The sequence below is a fragment of the Drosophila albomicans genome, chromosome 3 (genome assembly GCF_009650485.2).
Source record: "Drosophila albomicans strain 15112-1751.03 chromosome 3, ASM965048v2, whole genome shotgun sequence".
Taxonomy (NCBI): Eukaryota; Metazoa; Arthropoda; class Insecta; order Diptera; family Drosophilidae; genus Drosophila; species Drosophila albomicans.
Window position 1 is genome coordinate 39,629,337 of NC_047629.2, and position 10,384 is coordinate 39,639,720.

Consider the following 10,384-nt stretch of genomic DNA (forward strand, 5'->3'; position numbering starts at 1 on the left):
ATCTTATTCCCAATATTTAATAAGGTTGATCACTAGAATTTTATAGAATGCCTTGTTATATCAGATAATTTAATCCAAAGCTATAAATCTGTGCTATTTTTGGGAATACCTTAAAAATCATATTCAACAATTATTGAAAATATTACAAAATTAAAAATATAAAAATACCGAATATTAAAGCGGAACTGCTATGCAACAATTTGAACCAGTTACTCGGGTTCCTGTTCGAATTCCAAACCGTCTCTCCACATAATAGAAAACTCTTTGATATGCCAAGGGCGTAAACTCCGCACTCTTCTGCATAATACGTGTTGTGCCTGCAATTCGTCGCATTGTTGAGGCAAAAAACTAAAAACACGCCCAAAACAATTTCGAAATCGCACAAATAATTGCCAAAATCGAAAGAGGAAAAAAAAACACAAAACTTTCATAAAATGGCATAAATTGGATTTCTAACACTGCGGCTTGAATTTAAGCTACACAACTTGCCGTAATGTGCAACTTTTGGGGGGCTTTTTAGATTGTTTGAATTGATAAGAGACAACAGCGACAGCAACAGACACGGGAGCGGGAAAAGGAATGAGAACTGTTTATCAAACTGACAGCAATAATCGCTCAAAGCCCAAAGCTAACATGCAGAACGCTGCTCATGGCCAAGCTAGAACGGTTCGCGGGCCGGTGGACACACCTTCCTGGTGTGGCCTATAAGAGTATTTAGCAAAAACTAAATAAAACGGAAACGGAACAAAGCGGCAGACAGTTGGCAACCCTAACCGTAACCCTAACAGTAACGGTAACTGTAACTATAACTGTAAAACGGGGGTTGCGGTGCGTGGAATGAGCTTTTGAGCAACTTTTGACGTCTGGTCTTTGGAGAAATTGAACTTAGTCACGCCAATGCGAAATGTGGCTAACCCTTTTGTTTGGCTGCCCCACAAATTTCGCAGGAAAAACAAAATTAGCTGCAAATTACGCCAAAATATTATTGTCTTTAATTGAATTTGCCTGAAACTGAGTTATTAATTGAATTCGCTAGAAACACAAGCGTTTGTGATATAAAATCAATTAAAGCAACTCCAAAGGGGGTTGCAATTATCTATCATAGTTGTTGTTGTTGTTGACCCACATTTTGCACTCAGGACACTCACCCGCTGTTGCTGCTGCTGCTGTTGATGTCGGCGACGCGGCAGCGACAAACGCTTTTTAATCCACTTGAGCGTCGTTTGACGGCTGCGTGTGAGCGACATGCTGCAAAAGCTGCAAATGTGTGAGATCAGCACAAGGATGAGCTGCAGCCACTCAACACACTGTTCGCGCGTGGGCAGACGCAACATTAAACACAACACTCTCCTCGCTCTAACAACAACACCAATTTCATAACTTTACAAAGAGAGCGGGAGAGTGAGAGAGCGAGTGCAAAGAGAGCCGGGCAATTTTTACGTCACGCGATGGATATTTTTAAAGCTTTATTTTTTTGCACAAATTTTGATGTGTATTTTCGGTAATCACTTTCTTTTTTATTTTTATTGCACTTTTTGATGGGAGGCGGGGGTGGTGGGTGTAATTTGCTTTTTGTATTGTAAAGTAACTGTGAACGGTACGCGGACACTGACTGACTGTTGTTACTTCAGTTGCGTTTGTTGTTTGACTGAGAATGCGGTCGACTTTGCAGCTACTGAGACGACATCGACAACGGTGGCGACAGCGGCAGCGACGCTGGCAGTGAGAGCGGCTCAATCTGAGACTGAGAGTGTTTGCAGTAGGCGCAAATTGTCACCAATGCGACTAGCTTGTAGCTATAGTTGTTGTTAGTGGCGTTTGCTATTGTTGATATTTGTGGCGCTGTCGGTACCGCGTTTTGTTTATAACTGGTGCGTGTGTCGAGCCCAAGAAAGTACATACGAGTACGAATGTGTATAAATAATGCAATAAGCAACAGCGACAAAAACAAAAGCACACAAAAACCCCGAAACCTTAAACGGCACTTTTTTGCAGTCAGAGCACATCGCACTTCAAAGCCGGCGTCGCAGCAAGTAACCGCTGCCGACGTCGCTGTCACTATCACAGCGCTGCTCTAGGCCGTGGTCGCTGCCGAAACTGAAACTGAGCTTTGCACTCAATTTAATTGGCGGCAGCAGCAACAACAACAACGACATGCATGCCAGAGAAGCTTAAGCTTCTTCTTTTGGCTTTCGCTATTGTTGTTGGCGCGAGAAGTGCTGTCCATGTATTGTTCTTGTAATATAAGTGTTTATCCTCTGCATAGTGGTACAGAAAGTGAAGTTTGCTATCATCATCAAATATTTTAAGTTCTTGAAATTGTTTTGTTTTATAATTAATAACAAAATTCCAAAAACTTATAAAATATGCAATAACTAAAACGTATTAATATTTAATTATAAAATTGCATGATGTAAATAAATTCGTACGTAAATAAACATAATTTATGTAAATTAAAGTTTAAATAAACTTCAACAAGTTTTTAGATTAACAGAAAATTGTTTAAATTCCACACGTTGCATTTTTAAGCGACTTACACCACTGTGCGTTAGGCACGCGCTCGCACTTTTTTTTTAACTCCATCCAAAAGGTGAGAGTGAGAAAGAAAGAGAACGAAAACAAAAGCTCAGCGCGCAAGTGCATTTGGCGGATGGAGGAAGCAGCAGTAAAAGCAACAGAAGCCCAAAAGCTTTATCGGCACTTCTTGCTGTTGTTGTCATTGTTATTGTTATTTACTTGGTCGCGTTGCCAATGCATTTTATTGCTTCGGCTGTTGCTGCGGCTGTTGCCGTTGCTATTACGGTTATTTATTTATTTATGCTAATGTTGCTGACGACGTTGACCGCGACGCCACTGTCGACGCCGACGCTGACGTTGCATTGTTCAGAATGAGAACAACTAGACAATAACAACAACAGCAACAACAACAACAACACAAGGCGCTCACGCGACCAAAGCACATAAATAAAGTGTTCTCATAGTTAGTTATCTGTTATACGATGCTGTACGATATTCGCGTACATATTGTTTATACATATATTTATGAAGAAAGTGCCTCAGCACATTTTGGGTTGCTTTTTCAGTTTTGCTTCCCATCGGCTTGGGAATTATTATGAAAAATTCTCAACACGTTTTCACTCGTCGCTTGCCAAAACTGATCACGAAGGTGCACGTTGCAGTGTTGCATGGTGTCCAATGCAAAACACCTGTGGATGGTGCTGCGTGTCGCCTCCCGTTTCCCAAAGATGTCGGTGCTCGGTACGAAATGCGAATCGTAACTCCCACAGGTACTACGTGCTACTTGCCACCTGCCACTTGCCACTTGCAAATGAATACTACGAATATATTGTGCTATTATTGTGTTATTTTCATGACTCCCAACTGAATGTTGTTCAACGAGAATTGTGATGCCATTTTCATTCATAAGTTATCGATTGCCAGCAACGACCTGAAGGCATAAATAAATCATGTTGTTTGTTATTGCGTGAGCTTTTCACCTCTTGAGGTTAAAACTGTAATATGACGATGCATTACTTTAAGTTATTTCCGCAGTAGAATACTTTGTTTGAACAACAATAATGAATAATAAAAAATGTTCGACTTTTCACCAATTTAAAAAAGACGGAAAACTTTAAGATATGTTATAAATAATTCGAACTATAAAATATAAATAAATTCAGACTAAATGTCAAAAAAATTGCATTACTTCTATAAACATTTAATATTCCTCAATTAATATATATTTTTATTGTATATAGCAGTTTTTTATACACATATAACATACATATATAAAGGCTCAATTTTACCAAAATCATCAGTCCTTTGGAATTTAAAATATATAGTTTGCTAAACAAATACTGAAATTTTGAAAAACAGTTTCTTATAGAATGCTTTGACTCTGCCGTAATCCCATTTGAAGTCGAAATAGAAACGTCTCAGAGTGTCAAGTCGCACCTTTGCCGATAATATTAAAATTTAGTTTACATTTGTAAATAAAAATAAAGTTATTTAATAAAAAGTAGCAATGGATTCTGATGCCGAGGACCTAAAGAGTGGGGAGAGTTCCTCGATAATAATGGAGCAAGATGATGCTAATGGAGATGCTCCATCACAGGCAAATCACAAGAAGAAGACTGGCTCGTGGATATTCGAAACAGTCGGCGGCTATTACTTGCCCAAAGAAAACTTGAGCAAACTCTCAGCCAAGGAGCAGGAGCAGTTGCTCATCAGAGACTTGATCTACGCTTTCTCAGGTGTGCCCGCATCACACATACGACCCGACTTACCGATCGATATGATCAGTCTGCTGAAAACAGCGCAGATCGATGAAGTGCGCTTCAAGATCGATGAGAACTTTAGCGGCGCCTTTCGAGCGTTGGCCAATGAGTTGCTGCCCCTTATTGGATACTACATCAATGTGCAGAGTTTCATCGAGGACACGGTGATGTCGAAGAGTTGTTATCGTACTTTAGGCGTTGCACTACATCGCAACATACAATCGTACTTTGAACTGTTGTCCACGCTGGAGACGCAGCTGCAGCAGCAGAAACTGAATCTTCAACAGTTGGTGAAGCAATTGCGTCCCTGGGTGAGCAATCTGCAGTCGCTGGCCAGTGTGACCAGCCACGCTAGACGCAGCGAATGTTCGATTGCAGCGCTGCTGTCGATGATGTACGAACAGCAGCAGCATTTTAAGAGCAACGCTTTGAAGCAAGTTCTGACTGCTGTGTCGGATTATTACATGAAGATGGTGCAACTGTGGACACAGAAGGGTGTGCTCTACGATGTGCGTGGCGACTTCTTTGTGGAGGACACACATGCCACAGCGATGAGCAGCACTTTGTTGTCGCCAAAGCAATGTTGCCACGCGTTTTGGCAGCAACGCTACAAGCTGCACTTGCAACGTTTGCCCAGTTTCCTCGAGCCGCAGAGTGAGAAAATCTTTCTGGCCGGCAAGTATCTGAATGTGTTGCGTCAGTGCAACGTGCAGATGCAACTGATGCAGATGCCGCTGAGCTATGTGTTTGGAGATGAGGCGCATGTTGAGTTCATACGCAGCAGCTACGAGTTGCCAGCCCGCAAGTTGCTCGGCATACTCAAGGATCAAGGACAATTGCAGCAACATTTAAGCAATCTTCTAGATTACTTGTTGTTGCAACAAAATCAATTTGTTGAGTCGCTGCTGGAAAAGTGCGCGGAGCAGTTGCAACGTCCTGTGGATAGTTTGGTGCCGGAGAAGCTGCAGAAGCTGTTGCTGGAGACACTGCAGAGCAGCTCGAATCCTTATAAACACATGTTGCAGCTGCAGCTGATGGAGTGCGATGTGGTTGCTCAGCTGGAGCATCGCGAGCAGCAGGAAAAGTCCAGCGAAGAGCTGACCAGCGAGGAGGATCAGCTGCCTGAACCTTTGAACATTACTGGCTACGAAAGCCTCGCTTTGCGTTATACTCCAAATTGGCCCATTAGTTTGGTGTTGCACGAGGAGCTGCTGCAACAGCTGCAGCTGGTGCAACGCGTGCTCTTCTTGCTGCGTTACGTGCAACATCACTTACAAAGCATCACCTACAACTTGTCCAAGTGCAACCCACTTGCTGCGGAGCTGCGTGATCGCATGAATGAAACCATCAAGCAAGTAGAGCAGCATTTGCTCTTGGATGTGTTGGAACCACGTTGGCAACGCTTGCTTCAGGCTGTGGAAAAGGCTCAATTGGTGGATGATGTCATTAGAAGATTCGAATTGACTGTAAAGCAATGTGTGCAACTTTGTCTGCTCTCTGAGCCCGTGTCCTTTGTGCGTTCGCTTTTTACGTTGGGGCAAATGTGCCTCAACTTTTGTGGCTTCATTGAGCAACCAACTGAAGCAGAATTCGATGCTGGACTCTTTGAATATGATGGTGAATTTACTAGCTTACTGCAGAGCCTTCTAAATGTTATTGAGCATTTGGCAAACTCAAGTCAAACTAACGATAATGAGCGAGAGTCCTGCAAGCAGCTTCTCGATCGCATCAAATTTGATCGTAGAAGCCCAAAACTAAAGCTTAATTAGTTGCAAGTTTTTATTTTCTTTTTTAATTGCTAAACAGTCGCTTTAGGCCAAATTGATTGTGCTCCAAAATTCATTAGCTTTAAAGTAATGTAAACTTCTGAAAAAAAATTGTGTTTATGTATATTTTATTTCATTTTTAATTTAATACATTTTAAGACAATGTTATTGATATTAAGTTGTACTTGAATATGTTGTTTTTTTATATTTTGTCAACACAAAATAAATTAATTATGGGAAAATATTTTCCATTTTTCTAGGCGCAAAAGACAATTGACTAAACACAAGCTGGTAACACTAAACGTGTTCTGCTCTTCTCTTTCGACTCTCTCATTCCTTTTGTTATCTCACCGTAGAATGGACAAGTTGATTTAAACAAGTGAATATTCTAAGAAGAGTTTAAAACTTAAAACGAACACGTACTTGTTTTCTTTAATAATACAATAAATACTTATTCATAGGTCCCATTTAAATATGATAAGAATATCCATATATGGATGAAGATTACTAATAATCAAGATGAAATTCCAACGAAATTTTCTATTTGCTTAAAACGGATATAAATTAGATTTCGTTCAAGCAGTTAAAGTTTCGACTCTTCATTTGAGATTTTTACTTTGCTGATAGTCTTTCCTAGAATTAGCTTTGACATATTCAGGTCACAACTGTGCAACACTTGCCACAATGTTGCACTTGCAATTGCGCTGGGCGTGAATAATCCCAGAGTGTGCTTAACATTTGGCCAGTTCGCCTAATTTGATGCCAAGTCACGGCTGTGTCTGTGGATGCATCGCTTTGCATAAGATCGTAAATTACACTACTTAACCAAAATCAACCTTCGCTGAACCACGCGCTATAAACTTATATTTTGTATGTAGGTAGTGGCAAAAGGTAAACGAGTTTCAATGCTCAACAGCCTACAATGTGGAGTATAAAATTGCAATAAACATAAGAGGCGATTTGTTGATTGAGTGATTGATTAACAGATTGAGGATGAGAAACAATAAAACGCGAAACTATAAAGTAGCTATTGCAAAATTTGCATAAATATTTAAAACAAATAAATAAATAATAATGTACCTACTTGTAAAACTGATTTACCGATTGATTTGTTGATTGAGTAATTCAGAAAGTGATTGAGTCCGATAACTAGAAAAGAGAAACTGCAAGGTATCAGTTATTAAAATAATAATAAGCTTCGATTAACGCTTGATTGATGGACTTCTAACAAAGGGAATGAAGTGATTAAAAGCGAACAAAAGTATTTCCTTTTGGAAGAGTATAAAACTTCGAACTGTGATGTAATAAAGTGGTTACCACATAAGTGATAAATCGATGATTGAATGATTGAGTACTTAAATTGGGAAATTGTAATGTAGTAGCTGCAACGTAATTTGATTAACTGCATGTCAATTAAACAATGTGTTTAAAGCTTAAATACTTTTCTTCCAGGATTAATTTCCGTAAACCTATTAACCTAATATGTTTTAACAGCTTATTGATTAAAGTGTTGGTTATGGGAAAAATAAAAATTTTATTTCATTGCAGTTGCATCGCCTTGCGCTGTTTTTTTTTCACTGGGATCCTACGATGCGTAATTAAACACTGTAATCAAAATAATGCAATAAAATAAATGAATATCCATTTGATTGAATTTAATGACCCTGGTTGATAAAAATAAAGTAAATAAATAATTGAAATTGTATTATTTAAGATAATCTGAGCAAAATGACGATCGACAGCTGGAAATAAAAGGGAAACGATTGCAAAGTGAGTGCATCTAAAAAAGAAATATATATATATAGCCGATGCGTTAAGTTTGAGCAGACTATTTATCGATCTGCCAATTCGAATTCAAAGTCCGAATTGTTATGTAAAAGTGCAAAATGAACTTGCAGTCAAAGCTGCAATCAACATCGACATCGCAATCGCAATTGCCATTTGCTGCAGCGAGAGTCGCACGCAATGCTCTGCAGAAATGAATAATAATAAAAAGATATGTCTACAACTGACTGAAGAGTTGCAAAAAAACTTACAAAAAAAGTGCATTAAATGCGAGCGAAATCATTTTTATGGTTTATCGCTTAGCTGCGCTTAAAGGACAACAGGTGGTCGCCTCTCAACGATGATGAAGTTGTTGCGCATGCTGCACGATGATGATGCAACACAGAAACGAAAAAAAATGCCGGCCGGCAGCAAATACGAATATGTATGTAGCTTAAGCCAATCATAATGGTTGCAAAATTATGGTAAAGTTCAGCTGTATTGCTTCCGAAATGTATATCATTAACAGGCCAGCAAAAATGATGAACTGCCGCTGTCCATTTCCCCCTGGATCAATTTTCCCCCAGCTCAATCACATTATGACAACAATGGGCAACTGATGCCACAGTCTCGCAGTCGCAGCCGCAGTCGACTGAGTGCCGTGGGAAAGCGACTGCGGTTGCATCGACGCAGACGCAGTCGCCGACATTGCTCTCTGTCCGGCTCGCTGTGGCAAGTTCATTAAACCTGTGACACGCCTCGACCGCGAAAAAGAGATGATTTCATTTACTCGCTCATTCGCTTAGAAATGTCATAAACTTGAACCCGCTGCTGAAAGCGGAAATGCCACGACGTGGTTCAATGCACACTTAATTAAGGCATCCAATTTTTTGGCATCGCCAAAACCGAGTCAAACAATGGCCAAATCAAATGAAACTAATGAATTGCTGCCGCCAAAATATCATTGCTTTTAGCATGTTGTATTCATAATTATAAGAGGAAGTATTTCATTTCAATTTAAAGAATTTAATTAAATTATTGAAGAACCAAAAGGAATATTCTATAAACTACTTTAAAAATTTTGGTAAGTGACTAAGTAGAAAAACATTTTTAAATAGGTGATTTATCAAACTTTTGTGCGTTCAAGATAGCTATTTTATCTTATATTCAAGGGTTTACAAATTTTAATAAAACTCCTCAAAAATCAATCGAATAAAAATTGGAACAGTCACTCATTGAATTTAGATGAAATAAATTGCTTAAAAATAAAAGGAGTTTGTTTTTCTATGATAATAAAAATAATTTTGTATATATACAATATAATAAATAAATAAAATATTACTTTTAGTATTATCATTATTATTATTAGGTGGCACTACAACCCATTTCGGGTTTTGGCCGACCTCAGCGTCTCCCTCCAGGCGCCTCTGCTCTTCGCGCGCCTCCTCCAATTGGAAATTCCCAGCAGATTAAGGTCCTGCTCTACCTGGTCCTTCCAACGAAGATTTGGTCGTCCCCTTCGTCGTCGCCCGTAGTCGACTCTCGCTTCAAATACCTTCTGAGCTGGAGATTCTTCATCCATACGCACAACGTGTCCGAGCCAGCGCAGACGTTGTATCGTGATGCGCCGGACCACGTCCACGTCGTTGTACAACTCGTACAGCTCGTGGTTCATCCGAATGCGAAAGTCGTCCCCAATCCGAACGGGACCGAAGATCTTGCGAAGAATTTTCCTCTCGAACACTCCAAGCGCTGCTGCATCTGTCATTGACACTACCCATGCTTCTGCACCATATAAGAGCACGGGTAGGATGAGTGTCTTGTAGAGTGCTAATTTTGTTCGGCGAGAGAGGTCCCTATTGCACATTTGCCTACTCAGACCAAAGTAGCACCTATTGGCAAGTGTGATTCTTCGCTTGATCTCCAGGCTGACGTCATTTTTTGTGTTAATGGCAGTGCCAAGGTATGTGAACTCCTTGACCACTTCGAACGTATAGTTGTCTGCTACCACCTGGGAGTCTAGACGCCGCGCCTCCCTGCTTGTAGACAGCATATACTTCGTCTTGCCCTCGTTTACCGCCAAACCCACTTTTGCTGACTCTTTTTCGATAGCGGAAAATGCAGCAGTGACATCACGCTTGCTGCGGCCAATGATGTCAATATCATCCGCGTAAGCAAGGAGCTGGACACTTTTATAAAATATAGTGCCAGCACGATGCACACCGGCTTTCCGCAAGACCCCTTCCATCACAAAGTTGAAGAGGTTGCACGACAGAGGGTCGCCTTGTCTGAAACCTCGAACGGTATTGAAAGGTTCGGAGAGGTTCGTTCCTACCTTGACAGAGCTGATGGTGCTGCTCAATGTCATCCTGCAAAGACGTATCAGCTTTGCAGGAATACCGAACTCAGACATGGTGGCATATAGGCGTTCTCGTGTCGGACTATCGAATGCAGCTTTGTAATCGACAAAGAGATGGTGTGTGTCAATTCCATTTTCGTGGGTTTTCTCCAGGATTTGGCGCAATGTGAAGATCTGGTCTATGGTGGATTTGCCAGGTCTGAAGCCGCACTGATAAG

At 40.4% G+C, this 10,384-nt stretch overlaps 2 protein-coding genes across 2 annotated transcripts in view; one reads left to right on the forward strand and one right to left on the reverse strand.

Annotated features, from left to right (window-relative positions):
* LOC117567274 (uncharacterized) overlaps positions 1-1,664 on the reverse strand; it is a 58,932-nt gene extending 57,268 nt beyond the window's left edge. The window contains 1 exon segment of the mRNA XM_034247137.2: positions 1,149-1,664. Coding sequence (XP_034103028.1) covers positions 1,149-1,334 — 186 coding nt within the window. The 5' untranslated portion in view covers positions 1,335-1,664.
* A 2,249-nt stretch (positions 1,665-3,913) lies between these two features.
* On the forward strand, positions 3,914-6,213 carry LOC117570823 (gamma-tubulin complex component 2 homolog). Its single transcript, XM_034252686.2, has one exon. The coding sequence runs from the start codon at positions 4,025-4,027 to the stop codon at positions 6,044-6,046; it is 2,022 nt and encodes a 673-aa protein (XP_034108577.1). The 5' UTR covers positions 3,914-4,024; the 3' UTR covers positions 6,047-6,213.
* Positions 6,214-10,384: the final 4,171 nt, after the last annotated feature.